The sequence below is a fragment of the Musa acuminata genome, chromosome BXJ2-11 (assembly GCF_036884655.1).
Source record: "Musa acuminata AAA Group cultivar baxijiao chromosome BXJ2-11, Cavendish_Baxijiao_AAA, whole genome shotgun sequence".
Taxonomy (NCBI): Eukaryota; Viridiplantae; Streptophyta; class Magnoliopsida; order Zingiberales; family Musaceae; genus Musa; species Musa acuminata.
The window spans coordinates 11,915,170-11,939,760 of record NC_088348.1 but is presented as its reverse complement, the minus strand read 5'-3'; the positions used below and the strand labels follow the sequence as shown (position 1 = coordinate 11,939,760).

The 24,591-nt window shown below is 40.5% G+C and overlaps 1 protein-coding gene across 3 annotated transcripts in view; it reads left to right on the top strand.

Moving 5' to 3' along the window:
* The window catches only part of LOC135581712 (uncharacterized), a 47,378-nt gene extending 23,431 nt beyond the window's left edge, over positions 1-23,947 (top strand). The window contains exons 7-12 of one of the 3 annotated variants that reach the window (XM_065131761.1): positions 11,688-11,721; positions 19,888-19,988; positions 21,082-21,141; positions 21,277-21,474; positions 21,569-21,661; positions 23,659-23,947. In XM_065131761.1, the coding sequence (XP_064987833.1) occupies positions 11,688-11,721; positions 19,888-19,988; positions 21,082-21,141; positions 21,277-21,474; positions 21,569-21,658 (483 nt within the window). In that variant the 3' untranslated portion in view covers positions 21,659-21,661; positions 23,659-23,947. Of the gene's footprint in view, positions 1-11,687; positions 11,722-19,887; positions 19,989-21,081; positions 21,142-21,276; positions 21,475-21,568; positions 21,662-22,792; positions 23,573-23,658 lie in introns of those variants that run through there. The other 2 variants (XM_065131760.1, XM_065131762.1) reach the window with 2 other exon arrangements.
* The last annotated feature ends 644 nt before the right edge of the window (positions 23,948-24,591 follow it).

Below are 24,591 nucleotides of genomic sequence, written 5' to 3'. Positions count from 1 at the left end.
TATTTGAATTTCAGCAGCTCGTATCATCTAGAAACCGATGGACAAACTGAGGTAACGAACAGAAGCTTGGGAAACTTAGGAGCTATGTTGGCAAGAACATTAAGCAATGAGATCTCATTCTTCCACAAATTGAGTTTGCCTATAATCATTCCATGCATTATAGTATTGGTAAGAGTCATTTTGAGGTTGTTTATGGTGCTAATCCTACTGGTCCTTTGGACTTGGTCTCTTATTCGACAACTAAGCAATTTAGTGAAGATGTTGATAAGAGATTTAAGCAGATAAAGAAGCTACATGAGGGTGTTAAAGTAACCATAGAAATGCAAAATGAGAGGTACATGCAAGCTGCCAACAAACATAGAAAACATGTGGAGTTTAATGCAGTTGATTTGGTCTGGATTCGTCTAAGGAGGGAGAGGTTTTAATCGGGCAAATTTGGAAAATTGAAACCAAAGGTTGATGATCCATTCAAGGTGCTTAAGAGAATTGACAAAAATACTTATGAGATCGAGCTACCTGAAGATTACGGAGTGTCCCCAACAATTAATGTGACTGATTTAAGTCCTTTTCATAATCATGTTGACGAAACAAATAAGGACTTGAGGACAAGTGTTTTTCAAACAGAGGAGATTGACATAGGAGTGCCTAATTTGCTACAATATACTCGTATGGACCTTGTTGATGCTATGGTATATTTTCAGCCCACAATGTTGCCTCATAGTTTTCAACTTAGCCCACTCAGATATGACAGCTCATGAGCACATTCTTTGAATAAAGTTACAGCTGTTTCAAGGTGCTTTTATTCATGACCAAGGAATGCATTAAAGAAGTTAGTTACGAGTTGTAAAACACTTAATTTCGAAATTTCCTATGCATGAAGGGTTGTTTTATGCATTAGTACTTATTTTGGTGTTTAGGGGTTAGAAAAAACTTTAGAAATTGATGATATTGGCAAAAGCTCTCTTGGAGTGCTCTTTTAAACTCTGTATCTCTTGGATGTGTCCTTGAGTGGTGAGTCTTTTGTTTTTAGTTCTGTATCCTTGTTTATTATTTATGGGGAGGTGATCTTTTTGTATCCCTTTGTGATTTTAAACTTGGTGGTGAGCTTTCTTTTCGATCTTCTTAAAGTTTTATTGTGAGTTCGTTCCTTTCCTAATATCAACTTTCTTCCGAAATCCATTCTGCATTACCCCCTAGTATCAAAGGCTGTCGCCCTCAGTTCAAATAGTTCAGAATCCAGCTGCGACGATGAGGAGTCGTAAGGTCCTCGGATGGGAGCAATGCGTTTGTTGAATGCATTGCAGGGTCAAGTGGGGGAGAACTTGAAGGCAAAGCCATAGAAAGCGGGGAGTAGCGAGCTGATTACGTGGACATTAAGCTCAATGGCCAAACAACCCGTGCAATGGTGGACAGGGTGCTACCAATAACTTTATTGCCGACCGAGAAGCAAAGTGACTTGGGCTGATCTTGGAGAAGAACCCAAGTCGGATGAAGGCGGTGAATTCGGAGGCCAACAGGATCTCCGAGCTGGCAAAGGGAGTCCCTATCAAGATTGAAACATGGAACGGGAGCACAAACATGATGGCGGTGCCATTGGATGACTTCTAAGTGATTCTCGGAATGGAGTTCATGCACGCGGCGAAGTTGGTGCCAATGCCGTTCCTAAACTCCCTATATATGATGCGAGGTGACGACCCCTGTGTGGTTCCCATCTCCGGAGAGAAACTAAGGACCCCCAAAAAATATCGACATTACAATTGAAGAAAGGGGTACGAAAAGGTGAATTAACATTCATAACTACTGTAAAGCTAAAGCCACTTGATGGGGAGGCCATTCATGAACCTACTATGGTGGTGAACGTTCTGAAGGAGTTCATAGATGTTATGCCACTTGAGTTGTCGAAAACTCTACCGCCACGTAAAGGCGTGGATCATCATATTGAGCTGAAGCCGGGAGTGAAGCCTCCAGCGAGACCACCATACCGCATGTCCCCTCCAAAGTTGGCAGAGCTCAAAAAGCAGTTAGATGAACTGCTAAGTGGTGGTCTTATCCGCAGTTCCAAAGCACTATTTTGTCACGGACAAAACTGTAAACGGGGTGTTTGATGTAATGCTCATGTATGTCCGTGTCTTTCGATTTTGTTCATGCATTGCACAGTATGTAAAGGGTTGGTAGTAGGCTTAGCTACCCCATTTTCTTTGGTTTTGGTGGTCGTATTAGGCTTGCAAACAAAGGTTGTGTCATGTGGGTACTTGTGGGGATTTTGGTCTGTAGTGGATCATTTTAGACCATTTGTTGTACGACCGTTCAGAGCTTATGAAGTCTGTTTGTAATTTGCATTGGTTATGAAGTGTTTATTGAAATGATGGCTTGTGGATCCCGAGTAAGTCGCTTTCTCTAACCCGTTTTATCTTTTGTAGGTCTTAAGGGACCATAGGAGGTTTCGAGGAGGTTGACCTATACGGACGGACACGCAAGGGTGCTGCACGACTTAGGCAAGACTAGCTAAGTGTGTGACATATGATATCAGAGCGGGACAAGCACACATAGAAACACTTGGCATGCAAACGTGGGAGACCTAGCGGGGTTGCGTTGAAGGCAGCCAGTATGCTCGACCATTCGGGGGAAACGAGCATGGAGATGTAGGGAAAAGGAGTCGCTTAGAGGAGTGGGCATCTGAGATTGGCATTCAGAGGAATGGCCAACCCTTCACACAAGAGGCACCACGAGGACAAGTAAGCTGTGAAGAATGCGTAGCGCACAAAAGTTGGGATGGCTGAGTTCGAGCTATGGCTTGACGTTGGCAAACATACATGATAGTGCTCAAGGCAAGCGAGGTGCTTGGTAAAGGATAAGACCATGCAAGGTGGAATAGGTTATTCATCGACCGAAAGAGTTATGCAAAGCTTATAGAGGTGAGGGGAATTGCTAACTCGAAGAATTCGGTACTCATGCAAGGGCTTGTATGCGAACGATGAAATGTTCGTGGCCATCCTAAGGCGACCGAAACTCGGTGCCATGGAGTATTGAAACTTTCTCTTCGGCATGAGAAGGATATATCCGTATGAAGCTTAAGTATGTAGTGAGTTCAGTATATTGCTAGGTCTTGAGAGGTGCAGCAAGGGTTGTATTGGCGAGGAGTCCCAATCTAGTAAGTGCATTTGCAGGGGCAGAACAATGCACAGTTTGTTCAACAAGACGGAGTAGTCCAAGGGGATGGTGGTCTTCGAAACTTCCAGAGGAAAGGATGTGAAGAGAGAAGTTGCTTCAATGGGACAGATACCTTGGAGGGATAAGTCCCGGTTCTCCAGAGAGAGAATCATGTGCAACGGACCGCACATGTTGAGGAGTACCTCAAGACAACAACCCCACAAAGCTCAACGAACTGAGTGAGTGGTAAGGAGTTATCGCATGATCTTGCATGAGGTAATGCATCGATGGATGTATTGCGAGATCAAGTAGGGGAGCAACTCGAGGCAACACAAATTGAAGGCACACTTAGAGCCGTTATGGAGATCAAACTTAATGGAGGGCTGACCCGTGGAATGGTGGGCGCGAGGGCCACCATCAGCTCAATGCTAATCGAGGAGCGGAGCAACTTGGGTGCAACGTGGTGAAGGACCCAAGCCGCATTAAGGGAGTTGCCATAGAAGATGGAATATGGAGCGGAGGCACGAAGCTTTCTTTGGACAAAGGTCAAGGACATGAACTCTTGCAAAGACAAGAGTGGGATCATGTCGTTCCATGAGTCCCTCATTCTAATGGAGCAGACTCATCCTGCATGGTGCCAAGGATGAAGGGAGCTTCGAGGCACATGCACCTTATTTCGGAGAAGCATTTGACGGAGGAACTAAGGCTACTCAACTTGCGGAGGCGAAGTTGGCTTTGGAAGGCCTTGACACGGGGCAAGAGGACGCAGAGGTGGGTGCTATTGAAGAATATGCTACAGTGCTGCCATTCAAGTTGTCATGAAGGAAACGGTGCACAGCGGAGATTGTGTTGGTGGGGGCAGAGGCCCAAGATCCAGACAATAGTGTATTATTTTCAGTGAAGTCGGTAGATTTCGGGAGCTACTAGGCGATGATTGTCCTAAAGCGGTGCTTCGTCTGGGTGTGACTCGAGAGCGGGTGGACGAAGGTCGATTGCTAAAGGAGCAAATACAATCGAAAGTGGAAGAGACCCTGCGATGTGTTGGTAGAGGCCACACATGAAGGAATCACAATCTGAGTTCATCCCACAAGGATCATAATGTAATAGAGATGTCATCAAGAGGCGACATGGTGCAGTGGATCGTGGTGGAACAGTTCGTGGCAATGCGATACACACGAAACTAGTCCCGCTAGAGACTAGATCATACAGAGGTATGATCGGGAGCTACTAGGAGCTCCACTTTGGTAAACAACACGACGGTAAGAAAAGCTATGAATTCAAGGAGTGCATGCCATGGTATCGTAGAGGCGTGTCTTCCGTGCGTGCATCAAATTTTACATTGGATAAAAGCCTTGGTTATCGGCATATGGGTTGTGTACCACCGTGGGAGAATATCGAATGCAAGTACCAGTGAGTCCCATGGGGGGAGACTTGATCATGCAGAGGTATAAACGGAGCGGTTGGAGAGTTGGACTGCTCTAGATCTCATATTCGCTTAAGGGAGCCCGACAAGTCAAAGGACAAGGTCGAGTAAGCGAACGTTGCTGCCAAGGAAGCTAAGGAGAACAGAATCGGTGCGAACCCTGCAACATGATGGCGGAGGCCATGCATGGGAGTTACAGTCTGTCTTTCTATCGACTAAGGGGAACTGCTCGGAGAACGTAGAGTTGTTGAAGTAGGGGGTCGAAAGGGGCGAGGAAGCGATGACGAGTCCAGAGGGACATAGCTACCTAAAAAACCAGCGAGTCCCATGGGGGAATTTGATCATACAGAGGTATGATCAGAGCAGCTGGAGAGTTAGACTGCTTCAGAGCTCATATTCGCTTAAGGGAGCTTAGCAAGTTAGAGGACAAGGCCGAGTAAGTGAACGTTGCCACCAAGGAAGCTAAGGAGAACAGAATCGGTGCGAACCCTGCAACATGATGGCGGAGGCCATGTATAAGAGTTGCAGTCTGTCTTTCCATCGACCAAGGGGAATTACTTAGAGAACATAGAGGTGTTGAAGTAGGGGGTCGATAGGGGTGAGGAAGCGACGATGAGTCTAGAGGGACTTAGCTACCCAAAACCAAGCATCAGTTAAATTGAAGGTAGACTCGGAGAAGTGCCATAGTGCTACAGAGGCATATCTACTGATTGCGAAGAAAGGGACGCAGATGCGAGGTGACGGATAGTAGGGCCATGGGCATGGCAGCGCCATGGTACCGCAAAGGCGGGACTTCCGTGAATTCATCAATCTCTTGCTCTCATGGAGGGAGAGCGCTTAGTCGTGAAAGGGGCCGAGAAGGTGGAGAATGCAGAGGCAAATTCTAAGTACCGAGACAAGGTTGAAGGGCAGAGACTAGAGAACTTCATAAGACCGGTGTCAACGAATTTCTTATCAAGATAGTCGAAAGTGAAGGACTCGGGTCGATGCAAGAGTGCTCGACCAAGGAACGAAGTAGATAGTACGCGGTGCTGTACCTTTACAACTCAAAGTAGGCGGCAAAGATGATGGAGAAGACGGTACAATCTCAGATGCGACCAAAACTATTAGAGACTTGCTCCAAGTTATGGTGAAAACTTTTGCATTCTAGAAGTTCAATGGCATTGAGAAGGTGAATCACAGTAGCTAATTCAACGCAAGGAGTGTAAACACTTTAAGTGCTTCAGAAGTGTGAGCAAAGAGTAGGCGAAGTCAAGTAACCTTTGCCTTCTCAACTCTTAAGAGAATGGGCGAAACCGAGAACCCCAATTCTCTTATCTATCCAATAAAAGAGCTCCGCACAGGTTCAAAGGCCCTTCGAAGAAACCGAATGAAAGACAATAGTTGTCAAATCCTCACCAATGGTGATCAATGCTACTGAGAGTAGATTATTCGCTTCATTTCCCAACAGAATGCTAATCGAAAGTGGAAGTGATGCGAACCTACTTGGAAGTGACGACTAAGTGGAAGAAGAATCGATGGGCAAATTTTATGGAGGAAGGACCCAAAAACTTTAAAGTCTGCGAAGCGATGCTCGTTAAAGCTCCAACAAGCATCCACCTAGTTCAAGCGGCATGAAGCATTTGAGAGGCTAGCGTGTACTAAGGATGGTCTTTTCCTTCATTTGAGGGATCCGCAGGAAACAATAGGGATCAACATAACTCAGTCGACCCTACACCAGAGTCAAAGTCATTGGCGAGTTGAAGCAGCATGGCGGATCAAAGTTCGACTACTCAACAACAACGGCGGAGTCCAGTTGGGAGCCAAGAGGCGCATTGCAACTAGAGCAGAAGATTGAAGACTCAGCAAAGGCGAGGAGATGCAGCGTCTGCAAAGGCTTCGACGAGGACATCGAAGGAATAAGTGTGGGAGATGTCACGGACAAAACTATAAATGAGGTGTTTGATGTAATGCTCATGTATGTCCGTGTCTTTCAATTTTGTTCATGCTTTGCACAGCATGTAAAGGGTTGGCAATAGGCTTAACAACCCCATTTTCTTTGGTTTTGGTGGCTGCAAACAAAGGTTGTGTCATGTGGGCATTTGCGGGGATTTCGATATGTAGTGAACTATTTTGGATCCTTTGTTGTGCGACCATTCAGAGCTTGTGAAGTCTGTTTGTAATTTGCATTAGTTATGAAGTGTTTACTGAAATGATTGCTTGTCGATCCCGAGTGAGACACTTTCTTTAACCTGTTTTCTCTTTTGTAGGTCTAAGGGATCATAGGAGGTTTCAGGGAGGCTGACCTTTGCGGACGGACATGCAAGGGTGCCGCACTACTTAGGCAAAACCAGCTAAGTGCGTGACAATTCGGAGCTCTAGTTCTCTTCCAAAAGAAACAAGATGGGAGCCTCCGACTATGCGTCGACTATTGAGCCCTCAACAATGTGACGGTGAAGAACAAGTATCCCATCCCGCTCATCGTGGACTTGTTCGACCAACTAGGCAAAGCAAAATATTTATCTAAACTCGACCTTCGGTCGGGGTATTGGCAGGTGTGCATTGCTGAAGGTGACGAAGCGAAGACTACTTGCGTGACCAGGTATGGAGCGTTTAAGTTCTTGGTGATGCCTTTCGGCTTAACCAACGCTCAGGCTACATTTTGCACTCTTATGAATCAATTATTCAAGGAGTATTTAGACAAGTTTGTGGTCGTCTACTTAGACGATATTGTCGTCTACAACCAAACGCTCGAGGAGCATATCAAGCACCTTCAGACAAATTTCAAGGTTCTTATGGAGAACACTTTGTTCTTGAAAAGGGAGAAGTGCTACTTAGGCGAAAATCTTATTTTTGGGGCATCGAATCAGTGATGGTTCCATTCGGATGGACAAAATCAAAGGTGCAAGCTGTTGTGGAATGACGAACTCTAAAGGTGCTGGAGCTGAGATCCTTCCTTGGTTTCGTCAACTACTATTAGTGCTTCATAGTTGGGTATTCAAAGCGCGCAGCTCCACTGACAGAGTTATTGAAGGAGCAACATTAGAGATGGTTCAACAAATGTGAAGCGACATTCCAAGATCTAAAGGTTGTGTTAGAAAAACTGATGCTCAAATTGTCGGACTATGGGGAGCCCTTTGAAGTCCATACAGATGCTTCAGACTTCATTATTGGGGGAGTACTCATACAGGAGGGTCACCCGGTGGCCTACGAGAGCCGCAAGCTCAACGAGACCGAGCGGCGGTATCCAGTGCATGAGAAGGAGATGACAATGGTAGTCTAATGTCTATGAGTTTGGCGGCACTACCTTCTCAGATCACGATTTGTGTTGAGGACGGAGAACTTCGCTTTAAGTTGCTTCCAAACTCAAAGAAACTCTTCCCAAAGCAAGCACGATAGTAGGACTTCCTAGCTGAATTTGATATGACAATAGAGTACAAGCCCGGAAGAGCAAATGTCGTAGCCGATGCGTTGAGCCAGAAAGTAGAGTCGGTGAATGCCATGCAGTTGGAGGGCGGAGGCCAAGCAAGTCAGCTGCACTGCAACTTCCTTTCCAGGATCAGAGATGGACTGTACAGTGATCCCCAAGCAAAAACCCTGATGCACCTAATCAAAGAAGACAAGACACGACGATTTCGGGTCCAGGAGGGTCTCGTCTACACAAAAGGGAATAGAGTTTATGTTCCTTGCGTGAACTCTTGAGAGAGTGTCACGATTCCCTTTGGGCAGGACATCCGGGCATTCATCGAACATTGGCTCTCATGGAGAGGGTCTTCTATTGGCCGAAGATGGGGACCGATGTGGAGGAATATGTTCGAATATGCCTTACTTGCCAACTAGATAAGGTGGAGCAGCGGAAGCTAGTGGGAGTTTTGGAGCTGTTGCCCGTATCAGAAAGGCCGTGGGAGAGCATTTCCTTGGACTTCATATCGAGCTTGTCGGTAGTAGGGGGACTCGGATCGATACTCGTGGTGGTCGATCGATTTTCAAAATATGCAACTTTCATTGCTGCACCTCTACACTATTCAGTAGAGGAGGCGGCCAAACTGATGGTGAAGAATGTGGTAAAGTATTGGGGAGTCTCGCACAATATCATCAGTGATCGAGACGCTCGGTTCCTGGGACGATTCTGGACCGAGCTATTTAAATTATTGGGGTCTAAGTTATACTTCTCCACAAGCCTCAACCCCCAAACGGATGGCCAAACTAAAAGGATAAACTCGCTCCTTGAGCAATATCTTCGGCACTACGTGAGTGCCAACCAACGAGATTGGGTGAAGCTGTTGGACATAGTCCAATTCTCCTACAACTTGTAGCGGAGCTCTACGTCCAACAAGAGCCCCTTCGAGATCATTATAGGACAACCGTCGACTCCTCACACCTTGGCTATCGGGTATACTGGGAGTAGTCCATCAACATATCACTTTGCAAAATAATGGCACCGAAATGCAGATATTGCGTGGGCTTACTTAGAGAAGGCGACAAAAAAATTGAAGAAGTTGGCAGACTTAGAAAGGCGACTGCAAGAGTTCAAAGTCGGCGATTTGGTGTTGGTGAAGCTCCAACCAGCATCACTCCAATTCTTTAGGCACAAAGTACACAAAGGATTGGTGCGCAAGTATGAATGACCCTTCCCAATTATCAGTAGGGTCGGCAACATCTCCTATAAGTTGCAACTACTGGCATGGCTCAAAATTCATAATGTTTTTCACGCTAGCAATTTAAAAGTCTCTCATTCAGATCCGCAAGATGCTTCCCGAAGTGTTCCAACTCGGCTACCCCCAACCAGAGCCTCCTACGAGAAGTGAATTGAAACCATTTTAGCGGATCGCAAGATAAAGCTACCAAATGGAGTTGAGCAGATCGAGTACTTGGTGAAGTGGCGAAAGCTTCCCCGAACCGAAGCCAGTTGGGAGCTCGAAGATGCCCTACGACATGAAGCAGTAGTCATAAAAAACTATCAACAAGCGTCGATGAGGGCATCGATAGTAAGTGAGGGAGATTGTCACGAACGGTCATCACGCACCCGCAACAACTTTGTTCAACGAACCGTTGGTTTTGCTTGAAAAATGTAAGCAACGATAGGTAGTGCTACAATGCGATCGCTCGTCGCGTCGGGCCAAACTGCCCCAAAATGGCTTAGTTTTCGCGTTCCATGACCTGTTTTCTGTAGACCGCACCCTCACGCAAAACGTTAGCCATCTCAGCACCCTGGAAACCCCCGGGTGGCACCAGGGGTAATGGGGCTTCGGGGTAGTGTTGGGCGTTAAACAATCTTCACAAGTTCGCACGTTAACTTAATGGGAACTTACCTTTGTACCCGACACCCGGTGAGCAGTTGTTTGCGGACTTGCAACTGTTCGTGCAACCCTCTATAGTCCCTGTTTTCTCCTTCCTCTCTTTTCTCTCTTGCACTCAAGGTGCTCGCTGAATTGCTTGTAAAGCTTCCCTCTTCGCGAGACGTCGGGACTTGTCCCTCGCTCGTTTTCAAACTAATCATCTTTTTGTTTTACAGGTCCTTTGGGACTTGTACGAGGTTGCAATTAAGCTGACCCTTTACGGACGTATATGTTGCAAAAGTGTCTCATGACTTACGCAATATCAGCTACGTCCGAGGAGTTGGCGCAAGGGTGCTTTACGACTTAGGCAACTCCAGCTAAGTCCGTGACTTTGCCCAAAGGGTGCCTCACGACTCAGGCAATTCTAGCTATGTCCGTGACAAGACGGTATCATTCGGTATTGTAATATGTGATATATAGGCGTACCGCTTGGTACACCCTGGCGTACCACTTGGTACGATGTACTATACATAGCAAAGCTTGATACACTGGTACGGTACGAAATTTTAAACCTTGATGTGAAGAATGCTATACTAAGCTAGCATGTTACTGGCATGGCATGTGCCAGCCAAATTTAAGTCATGATCATTTATCATAGGAGGTTTATTTAAATTGGTATGTGGTGAATTAACATATTGTTATCTTGGGGATGTGCTGTTGTTGCATCTTACCAATTTGAGAACATCATTGTGATTAATTTGGATAATATAGCAGGTGCAAAAGATATAAGGGTTATGAGGGAGGACTACAGTTTGAGCCAAAGGCTTATGAGAGTACAGATTTCATTTTACTGTGGATTATGGTAGTAACCATGAGCAATGACTTCAGTTTGAGTCAAATGTTTATGAAGTTAGGGATCTTTGATTTACAAAAGATCATGGTATAAACAAAATTTTTTTTCTCATGACTTCTTAGTATTGACCTTGACAATGTTCAAAGGAAGAACTTAACAATAATGATGTATTTTCAAATAAGAAGGGTCATATGAAATTATAGCTCAAAGGGTCATTATTCGTTAAGTTAAAGAAATTATTGCTCAAATGTTTTGCACTTGCATAGTCTTATTAAGTTGAAAGACATTATTGCTCAAATGAAATGCTAGTTTCAAAAGGAACCTATTGCTCAAATATAATTCTAGTATGACAAGCAGTTTCTGATTCAGTAAAAGCAACTGTTGATTAAAATAAAATAATAAAGCTTGTGCTTGTAAATCCTAATAAATAATACTATGATCCATTCTACCATCTTGTGCATTTTTATGCTGTAGGTCTGACTTGCTACAAGACTGTTATCATGCAAGCTTTTTATACTATATAAGAGTTATTGGAGAGCAAAAGTTATGCACAGCTGTTAAGAGATGATTAAATTGTCATGTGAATCCTTTAAGAAGTTGAATTAAGCTAGGTGTCAAAGTCGGTCAATTTAATTCTCACATGAGGTATATAAACAGTAGTCGTTGATGGCAATGTGAATTTAGGGGAGAAGTGTTTAGATGATATGGAAGTTGGCATCATGTCTATAAAAAAAAGAAACATTATATTTATGAGATATAACAAATCCAATTTAAGGAAGAAATTCTTGGGAAGAAAAACAGAATAATATTTTATTTCAATCTGTAAAATTGATTGGACCAATGCACAGAAACACTGCTGGTTCATAATATTATTATTTAATGACATGCATGTTTCAGATACTTTAGATTTATATTCAAGATCATGTTGATTGGGTATCTAGTGTCGAAATTCTTATGGAAATTTTTCAAAATTTCAATCAAAGTTATTTTGTCTTGACTGTAGGCACCAGAGTTGCTTGCAACGTTATTTAACATAGGTACACATGTCTGCCCTAACTTTTGTTTCCATTTCAGAATTTAATATGAACTTCTTTCTTTTGGTTATTTCTGTACTCTATCGTATTAAAATTGCTTTGTCTGGAAGATCCGGTGTTATTGTATGGTCATGGCATGCAAGCTCATCGATTTGGCAAATCCTGAAATTGGAAAATCAGGATGCAATGGCTTCTTGAGTTTTAATTGCATTTAGAGAACATGAACTCATGGTAATTAAGCAGCATCACTAACTTATCGATCCCAAACTACATTTGTTTAATAACTAAACATAATAAAGAATGATGACGATTTAATGTTAAAGAAAATGGAAGGTACTAGTACGAATTCGTGAACCACATTTGTTGTTTAATACAAAGGATAAAGAGTAAGAAGTATAAGTTAACTATGTCTTTTTTAATCAACATTTGTACGAGCCAATTGTATCTACATGATTTAGCCAGATATTTTTATTTTAAATTGTTGAATCTCGGATTTTGATGATGAAACCAATTGATAGTGTTTATGATTTGATTTGCGTTTTGAGTGACGCAGGATGCTTCGATCAGGGTGAGACAATTAAAACAGGAAGAATCATGTAGGGCCGGAGAAAAACATGTCAGAAGATTGGACGTCGAGCCGAAGGATCGGTCGACATATTGGCAGAAGGCTTCGAGCCATGAGTTCGGGCATCGGGCCAAGAAGAGTGAAAATTACGCCAAGTAAATTGGAGTTGCGGAGGTCAACTGGTTGATTGAGCAATAGGCTGCAAGAGAGGGCGATGCGCCGAAGATTCGGACGAAGCGCCGATAAACCAATGACATGCTGGACAAAACTTGATTTGCTTTGTAATAATTGTCTAGATTGAAGTAGGTTTTATATGTACAGGATTAACTACGATAGAAAGACATAAAGCAAAATGAAGTCCCGGAGTCAAGAACGCGATTTCCTTGGGAGTTCAAGAGTTCGTCGGAAGTTCTGCTAGAATTGACCGAGAAGTCCAGGAGCTTGCCAAAAAAGCTTGTTGGAACTCGCCAAGAAGATCGTCGTGAAGTCTAGGAGCTTGCCGGGAGTCCGCTGGAACATTGCCGAGAGATCGTCGGAAGTTCGCCGAAAGATTGTCGGAAGCTCGCTGGAAGAAACCTAGACTTACGGACTTGTTTAGCTTAGTAAATGTCTTAAATTTCGTAGTTAGCACATAATTAGGATTGGAATTGGGCCAACTCAATTAGGGACCAGTTGGGCTCATGTATGGACTGTGTTGGGCCCAATGAAAGGCCCAAACAATGACCCAACAGGTGGCACCGTCGTGGCACAGTCTCCGAGACTGTGTCAGGCGGTGGTATCACCAGTCTGGGCGGTGGTATCGCTCAGACATAGTCTCCTAGGCGATGGTACTGCCCAGCGACAGTGCTGCAGGCGGTGGTACCGCTAGGACCTGGGAAACCCGGGATGAGACAGTTTTAGGTTCCAAGTTTGAATCAACTTGAGGCCTATAAATATCCCTCTCATCCCTGGTTAACTTACACAAGCATAGAGAGCTTAAAAGTGGGATAACGCTGTTGCAATCACTTGAGAGATACCCTCCTCTAGTCTAAGTTTAGAATTTTGTTTAGGAGGAGTGAGTGCTTGTAAAGGTTGTCTCCTAAACTTGTGAAAAGGGGAAGAGAGGTGTAAAAGGTGGTTGGTCTTCGCCTATTGAAGGAAGACTGATAGTGGATGCCGGTGGCTTCGACGGAAGAGGAATCAGTGGAGTGGATGTAGGTCACGACGACCGAACCACTATAAATCGGTTTGCATTCTTGTTCTGTTTTTAATTCTCATATTGCAAATTGATTTACTTTGCTCGTTACATTCTTGCAAACGTTTTAAAGTTAAACACCTTCCGAGATCGATTTTAATCGTACGAAGATTTTATGAAACCGACGTTTTTACCGCTGCACTAATTCACCCCCCCTGTTAGTGCCGAATCGTTCTTAACAATTGGTATCAGAGCCATGTTTTTCTCGTTTGGTTTAACACCTAAAGAGAAATGACTCTTTTCGGTTTTTAAAAGGGTCACTCTCTCATTCGTTCTCTCATGTTCAATGAGACGGACTTCAAATATTGAAAAACTCGAATGAGAGTTTTCTTTCTTTGTTGAATCTCGATTTATGGAATATAAACAAATTTAGTTTTCAAAATTCTTCTCTTCCAATGAACGATTGGAATAAGTTGGAGAAGAAGACTTTTTCTTTAAATGCAAAGGCTATGAATGTCTTATTTTGCACTTTAGACAAAAATGAATTTAATCGAATTTCTATGTGTGAAATGACTTTTGATATTTGGCACACTCTTGAAATCACACACGAAGGCACGAATATAGTTAAAGAGTCTAAAGTCAATCTGTTAATGCATGATTTTGAACTTTTTCGAATGAAGCCAAGCGAAACCGTTGTTGACATGTACACCCATTTTACGGATGTCGTCAATGGTTTAAAAGCTCTTGGTAAAAGTTTTTCGAATTTTGAACTCGTTAATAAGATCTTAATATCTCTTTCTAAAAATTGGGAATCAAAAGTAACAGCAATACAAGAATAAAGGATTTAAATAAATTTTCACTTGAAGAATTTATCGGGTCCTTCATGACCTATGAAATAACTCATGATGCACTTGACGAACATGAGAACCACCTTCCAAAGAACAGGAAGGATTTGACACTTCGAACAATAGAATACCACTCGAGTGATGACTCAAGTGATGATGATGATGACCTTGAACTTCTCACAATAAATCTTAAAAAACTCTTAAAACAAGAATCAAAGAATAAAAACAAACTTAAAAAGAATGCAACTACTTGCTATGAACGCAAGAAGAAGAAAGCACTTTAGGACGAAACGAGTACCTCCGAAGAAGAGGAGTAAACCGATGAAGACGAAACAACAAACTTCGCTTTGGTGACTCTCGACAATGAGGTAAAATACTCAAACAAAACCCCCTTAGTTTATTTTGAAATTACTTGATGCATTTCATATGTTGCTTTTAAATTAGTATATAAAATATAAAATATAAATAAATAAATAAAAGGGGATCATGCTTTTCCTTTTCTAGCTAATTTTGAAAATGAGAATGATAATTGCATGCTTTATGAAAATACGACAAAATATTAGATTTAAATCTAATCCTATGTATGTTTTTAAGAAAAAATAATGTGTATCTAAATTGATGATTTTTGATTTTGATTGAAAATACTTTATGAAATCATGTTTAATGATATCATGCTTAATGAGTTTATAATTTGAAATTATGAATGTTATACCTTGAAAACTTGAAACCATGTTTTGATTTCATGCCCAAAGTAGTGATGTATAATGATCATGCTTAATAAGTTTATATTTCGAAATTATGCATGATAATTTTTATGATTTATGGATTATCGATCTTTGCCGTAATAAAAGTTCCTTTTCGGTTTTAAACGTTGATGCATGTTTTTATTTGGCATAAATGAAAAAGACATACTTCTATAAAATAAATCACATGAATTGAAACAACTAAAAAGAGAAAAGCATTTTTCTTGAAATTTTTTTTTTCTCTATCTTATCGATTTTTCACTAAGAGATTGATAAAATTGTTTATGTTATTTTGAATATCTTAAAAGTAATTTTGATGATTTAACGATTTGAATTTGAATGAGCTTTATCTTGATTTTAAGAGATTTATAACTTGAGATTTCTTATGCATGAATCAAGATATTATATCATTTGATCTCCTATGTTTCTTTTTGCCATTTATAAAAGGAAGAGATTTGTTGAAATAAATCATGCCTTGTGATATTTATGATTTGATATTAATATCTTTCATGTCATGATTTTCATGTGACACCTTTGTATTTTTATGATGACTTAAACATTTACACCATTATGTTCTTCCCTTTTTTTTTCTTATTTACAATGATAAAAGGGGGAAAGAAAATAGCTAGCATCTCAAGAGAATCAAATTTGCTAGCTTGAATGATAAACTTAGGCATGTTATAGCTCCCAAATGCATAAATTATTTTTATACATTTTTTAGGTCATGATCTTGATTTCTCGAAGTTTGGACTTGATCTCTTATTTTTTATGATTGAAATAATGATTGGAAAATTGATGTAATTATGAATGATGATTTGTGCATGCAATGATAAAATATTCATGATGAAAAATTGTTTTGACATTTATGACTTGATTTTTCATCTTTGTTATTTATCCTTGTCATGATTTGAAGATTGTAGTAAAGGGAAATGAATTATACTATTGTATTATTATTCCCCTCTTTTTGCCAATGATAAAGGGGGAGAAAGAATTGCTAGCGTGCACATCATGAAAAGAGGCAAACTTGCTAGCTTGCTGCTCATTTCAAAAGAAAAGCAAGAAGTACTATCTTGTAAATCTCAAGAGAAATAATGTTTGCTAAGTTACACATTTCAAGAAGATGTAAAAATAGTCTATCTTTCGCTTCTTAAAAGATATAAAATTTTGCTAACTTTCATATGTGTAAAATTGCTAGCTTGCATAATCTAAAATGATATAAATTTGTTAGTTTGCATGTTCTAAAATATTGTAAAATTCACTAGCTTGCATGATGTAGAACTTACTATCTTGAACATCACTAAGAAGTGATATCTTACCTATCTCAAGAAGCAAAACATACTAACTTGTACATCTAGCAAAATTTACAAACTTGCAAAACTCAAAATTTTTGCTAGCTTTCATGTAAAATGATGTAAAATTTTGCTAGCTTGCGCTTTGCCAAGGAAGCAAAAAATTGCACTTCTCAAAAGAGAAGAAAATTACTAGCTTGCATGATGATAAAATTGGAGATTATATTTATTTTACAATGATTTGAACTTGTATGTCTAAAAACTTGATAGTTGCATTTCTCCTTTTTGTTGATGACAAAGGGGGAGAAGTATGATGTTATGCATAAGTTTATGATAACATGTTGCTTGGATTTTTGAATCCAAGAGTTCTATCAATATGACATATTGATAGGGGGAGTTTGTTTAAACTCCGTCATCAATTGGTTGTCATCATAAAAAAGGGAGAGATTGTTGAATCTCGAATTTTGATAATGAAACCAATTGATAGTGTTTATGATTTGATCTGCGTTTTGAGTGACGTAGGATGCTTCGATTAGGGTGAGACAATTAAAGCAGGAAGAATCATGTTGGGCCGGAGAAAAATATGTTAGAAGATTAGACGTCGAGCCGAAGGATCGGTCGACGTATCTGCAGAAGGCTTTGGGCCATGAGTTCGGGCATCGGGCCAAGAAGAGCGGAAATTACGCTAAGTAAATCGAAGTTGCGGAGGTCAACTGGCCGATTGGGCAATAGGCCGTAAGAGAGGGCGATACGCCGAAGATTCGGACGAAGCGCCGATAAACCAATGACATGCCGGACAACACTTGATTTGCTTTATAATAATTGTCTAGATCGAAGTAGGTTTTATGTGTGCAGGATTAACTACGATAGCAAGACATAAAGCAAAATGAAGTCCCGGAGTCAAGAACGAGATTTCCTTGGGAGTTCGAGAGTTCGTTGGAAGTCCGGACATTCGTCGGAAGTTCTGTCGGAATTGATCGAGAAGTCCAGGAGCTTGCCAAAGAAACTCGTTGGAACTCGCTAAGAAGATCATCGTGAAGTCCAGGAGCTTACCGGGAGTCCGTTGGAACATTGCCGAGAGATCGTCGGAAGTTCGCCGGAAGATCGCCGGAAGCTCGCAGGAAGAAACCTAGACTTACGGACTTGTTTAGCTTAGTAAATGTCTTAAATTTCGTAGTTAGCACATAATTAGGATTGGAATTGGGCCAACCCAATTAAGGACCAGTTGGGCCCATGTATGGATTGTGTTGGGCCCAATGAAAGGCCCAAATAGTGACCCAACAGGTGGCATCGTCATGGCACAGTCTCCGAGACTGTGTCAGGCGGTGGTACCGTCAATCTGGGTGGTGGTATCGCCCAGACATAGTCTACTAAGCGGTGGTACCGCCGGACTGGGTGGTGGTATCGCCCAGTGACAGTGCTGCAGGCGATGGTACCTCCCAGCACAGGCGGTGGTACCGCTAGGACTCGGGAAACCCGGGATGAGACATTTTTAGGCTCTAAGTTTGAATCAACTTGAGGCCTATAAATATCCCTCTCATCCCTGGTGCACAGAGAGCTTAAAAGTGGGAAAACGCTGTTGCAATTACTTGAGAGATCCCGTCCTCTAGTTTAAGTTTAGAATTCTGTTTAGGAGGAGTGAGTGCTTGTAAAGGTTGTCTCCTAAACCTGTGAAAACGAGAAGAGGGGTGTAAAAGGTGGTTGGTCTTCGCCTATTGAAGGAAGACCGATAGTGGATGCCGGTGGCTTCGACGGAAGAGGAATCAGTGGAGTGGATGTAGGTCATGACAACTGAACCACTATAAATCGGTTTGCATTCTTGTTCTGCTTTTAATTCTCATATTGTAAACTGATTTACTTACTTTGCTCATTACATTCTTGCAAACGTTTTAAAGTTAAACACCTTCCGAGATCGGTTTAAATCGTATGAAGATTTTACGAAACCGACGTTTTATCTTATTGTTTTCTTTTTCATTACATTCTTATTGTTTTCTTTTTCTTTTTCAATTTACCTCTATCTCTCTCAACATGTCTTAATCAACTCATCTCATTTATTCATGACACTTATAGGTTTTGTTTGAACACATCTATTACAACTAGAACAATTTTCTGTCATTTTATCTTCTATCAGGAATATATCTAATTGTTTGCAAATGTAGAAATTTCATATTCCTTCTTTCTAGTGCGTTTACAGAGCAGCCTCATGTCTATTGTATCTTCTAAAGCTAAACAAGTTATTAAAACTAAAATCTTTCTATCTTCTTTTCTTCTCTTTCTTTTATTTACTAGCTAATGCCTCATGTGTACTCGTAAGGTGTAATTTAGTGCAGAGGAATAGAGGATCCATCTAGTTATGAAATCCTAGATCAAGGGTATTCATACCCATCTTTTCTCTTGGTCTCTCTCAGCATAACAAGCAACTGGTGGTTAGCATCAACAGGATGGAAGCTTCTCCATCTCTTCTTCACTGGACTAGCTGATTCCAGTTTAAATCATCTGAGCCCAGCCTATTTTTTCTGAGTTCAATACATTCCCCCTACCAACACCCATGTACAATTGTGTGAACACGAGTCCAATAGGGTGATCGGATAATTCAAATATCATAGGTACTAGCACTGACCAGTACTATGCTACTCAGTACCCTCTAAAAAAAGGGGAACCAAGTAGAGTAGGAAAGAGGCATACCCACTGTCTGGTTTCTTGTTGTCTTGGACTGAGAATCTTCGAGAGAAGCCTGCCTTTTCTTTATCCCTGTGAGACAAACCTTAAATCCTGCATTTCAAGGCCTTGAGCCTTGAAATCTTAAATGTAAAAAATAGCTGTCAATGGTATATTACCAAATGGTGTCTGATTTATTGTTCTGGGATGCCATTTGAGTCTAGAATAGCCTAATTTCTAAACTAATAATAGCTTTCTTTAAATGTAACTATCTTTCTCTTGCGCTGATATTGTTGATTGCACTACATAGCAAAACTTCAAATGCTCTCTCGTCTTTCCTGTCCATTTTTTCATTTCTTATTTCTTTGTCCTGTTAACATTGCTTATTTAATTTGTTTTAGATGCTTTATCATGTCTGATTGAGTAGCAGTTCCTTTTTTCAATAGTTGTTCTGATGAGACATCATCTACCTTAAAGTCAAACTCTATATTGATCCGTAATTTATTATTATTTTATACACGATCTGCTTTGTTATCTCTAAAATATTGGATCTTTGTCCATAAGTCCCAAACACTACAATATGCATGCAAGGAGTCTTCAATGACAACAAGAAAAGGTCCTAGCATGCTTTATATTTCTTGTCTGTAATGTCTCCTTTCATAAATTATTATGTTTAAGCTGTTACTAACAGATTAAAATCCAAATTTCTTTTGTGTTTTAGTTGGTTTTGTGACACTAAATCTTGTATCTTAACTTCTCTCTTGCATAGATGCACTTCTACCGAGTCATAGTATGAAAAACCACATGAAAGCTTAACAGCTTGCATTTAAGTTCTACAAACTTGGTAATTCCTTTTCAACATTTTAAGGCATTTGCATTTTCTTGGCTTTTATAGGTTCAACAATTCTTCTTCGCAAACTTCCATCTATATTTGATGGAACTGCAAGATTGAAAGCACAACCACAAGATCACACTAAAGCTACTATGGCTCCAAAGGTAATGAAGGGTGGAAATGAAAGTTGATGGCTTAAGCAATCAAATTGCTTTTTTTTTATTTTGTTTCAGATTTGATTTTTGGTTGATTTTTAGCAAGCCTTTGGAATAGGAAATGGAAAGTTGATTTTGTTTCAAAAGGTTCATTTTGGGTCAGCTTATTAGGCTTGGATCTGCATGTAATATTCATCAATGATGTTTCCAGGGAAGAAAATTTTTCTGATAAATAGCACATCAGAAAACCCTGTTGATGGGTAAACATCATGGTCAATAATTTGAATATAGAGGAGGTGCAGCAAATCTATGGAGCCATATATACATTCAGATACAAATCTTGGTGTTAAAATCAATGTTGATATACAAATTTATAAAAGTGACATTTTCCTGAATTATTACATGCAAAAGCTGCAGCAGATTATGACCAATACAAATACCAAACTGTGACATTTTTAGATGCAAAAACTGCAATGTCAGAAGTTTGAAGGTGCTTTGTCAGCAAAAAGAAGACTGTAAGGAAGGCTCCCATAAGTGAATCTAAGGTTCAGAAAGCTTAATTGAGGGGGATAATTGGTAAGAGATGAAAGTATTTGAATGAAATAAAGAAGAAGACACGAAAAGTGGATATCATCATCCATCTTGGTTAACATGGTTCTATGTTAGATACAATTAGGTCAAAGAGTCAAACAAGCCACGAAGAGGCTAAAAGATAAATGTATAAGGAACTGTTATAGATAGTAGCTGTTGATACTACCCAGTATGGTGAAGCAAGTAAACCAACTTTGTGCTGGCAACCATAAATTAATTTTTATAAAGATCTAGGTTACCTTATATTATCTTCAGATCATCTGAAATAAATTTTCAAAAAGCTTTGGTTGGTTATTTATGAAGTTTAAGAAATAAAAATGCAAAAGCTGTTTGACATTAGTTTTTGGCTCTCTTTTGATATAATAAATAGTCAAGCTTGATATTAATTTAAGGCTTAACTCTTTAGTTTCTGTTTAATACCTTTGCTGAGGTATCTCTATTGAAGTTAGTAATTTTAGAATGTCCTTACATTACACACAGTGATACCTCATCCTTTATTTCCTTTTTATAGTTAAGCAATGATGAATCATGGCTATCATTTGACCAAGAAGCTAAAGTGATACATAACAAGGTAAAGTTGATGTGTACATATTTATAAGTGATTATGAATCCACTTCTCATGGATTTCATTCACAGGTAAACATGGCAAGGTAAATATGATGAGTTTCAGTACATCTGTATTAGTGACTACGATACACTTCTCCAGGTACGGGCATTTGCAGGGTGGCCAGGAACTCGGGCCAAATTTCAAGTCATTGACATGAATGGTCATCCCAATGATCTTGAGATAAAAATCATCACCACAAGGGTTTCTGATGCTTCTGGCTCAAAGGAAAGCAGAGATGAGATAACTTTTGTTGGAAGTGCATTGTTGGTTCCATGTGCCGGACATTCTTGGCTTGAGGTCTCTCTCTCTCTATTACACGTTCACACTTCACATTTGAACCTTTGTTTGGTAAACCATTATCTGATGATCCTTTTGCTGTTAACTTTACCAGATACTGGAGCTCCAGCCTCCAGGAAAGAAGGCAATGAGCGCTCGTGATTTTTGGAATGGCTTGCGGGGTCAGAAGCTGAAGCTACTGTAGGAGGTTATTCCAAAACTTTGCTATTACATGCAAAAGTTTCTCACTTTTTCTTTATTTCCGTTGGCCAACTGCATTTTCAGTTGTTTTCATTGGTCAGAAATTAGAAATGTGCAGCTCTTCTCATGACATGGCCTGACCTCATATCCAAGTTCCAATTTGTTATTGTCCCTAGCTTGTTAAAATAACCTTGCTTGAGGCTTCGTTGAAGGCTTCATATCTGAACAAAATTTCATTCATCTCTTCCATATTCTTTTACTGAAGAAAGTTCAACCTCCATGACTGCAGAGCTGGAGTTTTTTTAGATGTTATCGATGGTTCTTGTGCTTTTGATATCCGATGTTTCAAATTCTCTTCTTTTTGATGGACCAATGTTTTCTATGTTGCTGAAACAAAAAAGAAAAAAAAACTGTTATACTCTTGTTCTATGATCTTCACATCTATTCAGCACTTCAATGTTCACAACATTGGTACGACTTTCCAGCACAAGGGTCTCTTTTACTTTTAAATTTGAAACTACTATCAGTCTACCTGCTCTAAATTTTTATCTGCATTTTGTATAAACAACAAGTTCATTTTGGTGTTGTATGTCAAGGTTTACAAAACCGTTCGCTCTGGTTTGGTATAGGAGGATTTTATCAGTTTGACAGCTTCCTGACATGTAAATCAGGATAAACCAAATAGTATGCTCTGTACAGGACATGTACCAACTGATACGGGACTTCTACTGTTCAATACACTCAGTGCAGCATTTGCATCGCTCGGTATAGGACTTGTATCAGATAGTAACTTTATAATTTTTCAGTTTCTTTTCAGTTTTTTTTTGAACTCGTCGTGCACTGGTACATTGACACATGGTATGCCTATACCTGAAACTAAAAACCTTATTAGATATGCTCACAAGCACACATCAAATATAGATCTTATCTTTAATGGTAGTTTGGTTTTCCATCTTCTATTGGTTGTTCCATTCAAGATTTTTAATTTCGAATCATATCGCTCGTATCTAGCGGTACGTATTGATTCGCCAGTAGACTAGTATACGGACCGCTCGCTACTTGGTGATACCGTCGATTGGGATTGTTTTCGTCTTATTACCACACGAAATTGATTAGTGAGATCGTCGTTGTCTCGTAGGTATTAACCGAGGGAGAAGGAAGAAGAGGGAGAAGGAGAAGAAAAGGGAAAATATGGAGATTCGGCGTCGCTCTCCCTCAACGATATCGATCCGTCGTCGCCCTCTACCGCCAGGCGTCGTAGATGAGATGTTGCCTTCTCCTTGTCTGAGGCGACGACTTTTCCTCATCCGTGTGGAGCCTCGACGACTTTGCGGGAAGAAGAAATGAGACGACGTTGCGGGAAGCCTCGATGACTTTTCCTCATCTTGTTTTGGATCAAGCATAACTTGGGCCCCTTCATGTGCTAAGTAAGAATATGGAACTGATTGAAGTTTGTTATAATGATTTGTGGACTCCCTACCATCATTCTTACAGAAAGAGAAGACAGGCAATATGGTTGTTCTCTTGGGATGAGAAGCCACACTTATCTTGGCACCTTCAACACCTGCCCACAGTTCATGCAATCAATTCTCTGCTCCATGAGGCCAAAACCCCTGGAGAACTTGAGATTGGAGGCAAATTCTTCATGTGGGTGTTTTTACCATGATTAGTTCCACATTTGGTGTCTGCTATGTTTTCGTTTTTTGCTTTCTGCAAAAAGGAAAACTACAATTTACCAGAGCAGGTGGAAAACTCTCCCCCATCCCATGTTTATTGTTTAGAATAAAGTCTTCTTCAATCTTAATTATGTTACCTAATTTAACCACAATTCTGTGAGGAACAACAAGAACATGATTCAAGAAAAAGAGTGGCCTAATACATTGCTAGAATATTCTATATAACATGAGATTATAAGAAACTGATGGTTGCTATAGACTGAATGCTCTTATGCTTGCTTCTTAACTGCCTTCAGTTGCTCTCTCTATTACATCCCTTCTTTTGTAGGTCGACACCATGGGACACTAAACATGACAAGCATTCCAGAAGTTTCATGGTAGTGGAAGTTTACATTTATCTCTTGTTTCAGATATAAAGAAGGAAACCAACTCTTGTCATAAGTAAACATGACAAACCTTTCCACAAGTTTCATGGTAGAGGAAGTTTAGAAGACCATTCATCTTTTGTTTGAAATATAAAGAAGCAAAACAAGACGCAAGATTTTATTTGTTCATGAACACAAGAGAATAGCTAAGTCTTGATGTCAATTGTGTAAGAAGTGGCTATCATGGATCCGAGCGATGAAATAACGGGAAATTTATTATGGTTGTCATCTTGCGTAGACATTTACTTCTCAACATGTGTATGTTCTTCTCACTTCATCTCCGAGCAAATCGATGTGACATTTCTTCGTCCAGTGGTGGAGGAGGAATGTGAGCTTCTCCTAGTCAATGTATGAGCAAGTAGACTTGATACATCAACCTTGGACCATACGATGATAATATCAAATAATTGTTATTTACTGGTAAAGCTTGCAGTATGTGCGCAAGAAAGACCCTATCATGACACGAGCTCCTAAGGTAGATTTAGACTCTGATTATTCGACGATCGAATAACTTGAGCATCAGAACAATCTTGTTGAATGTGAACGTTCTCTTGCCCGGAAATCCCCACGCTATTTCTTGTAAGTTGAACATTCGAGTTACATGTTTCTTCATCCATCCATCTGACACGAGTGAGCTATAGGTTTGTGCCTGGTTGAGTCCGTTTTTGTGACGCCTAAGAAACAACTATATTAAACATTAACTAGTCATATATGTTGCCCACGTTCAGTCCAAGGTAGGCTTTATCAGCCCAGAGCTTACCCTCTCTTAATCTAATCCTAATTCATATTAAAGGGGGGTGTGGGCTTTATCAGCCCAGAGCTTACCCTCTCTTAAT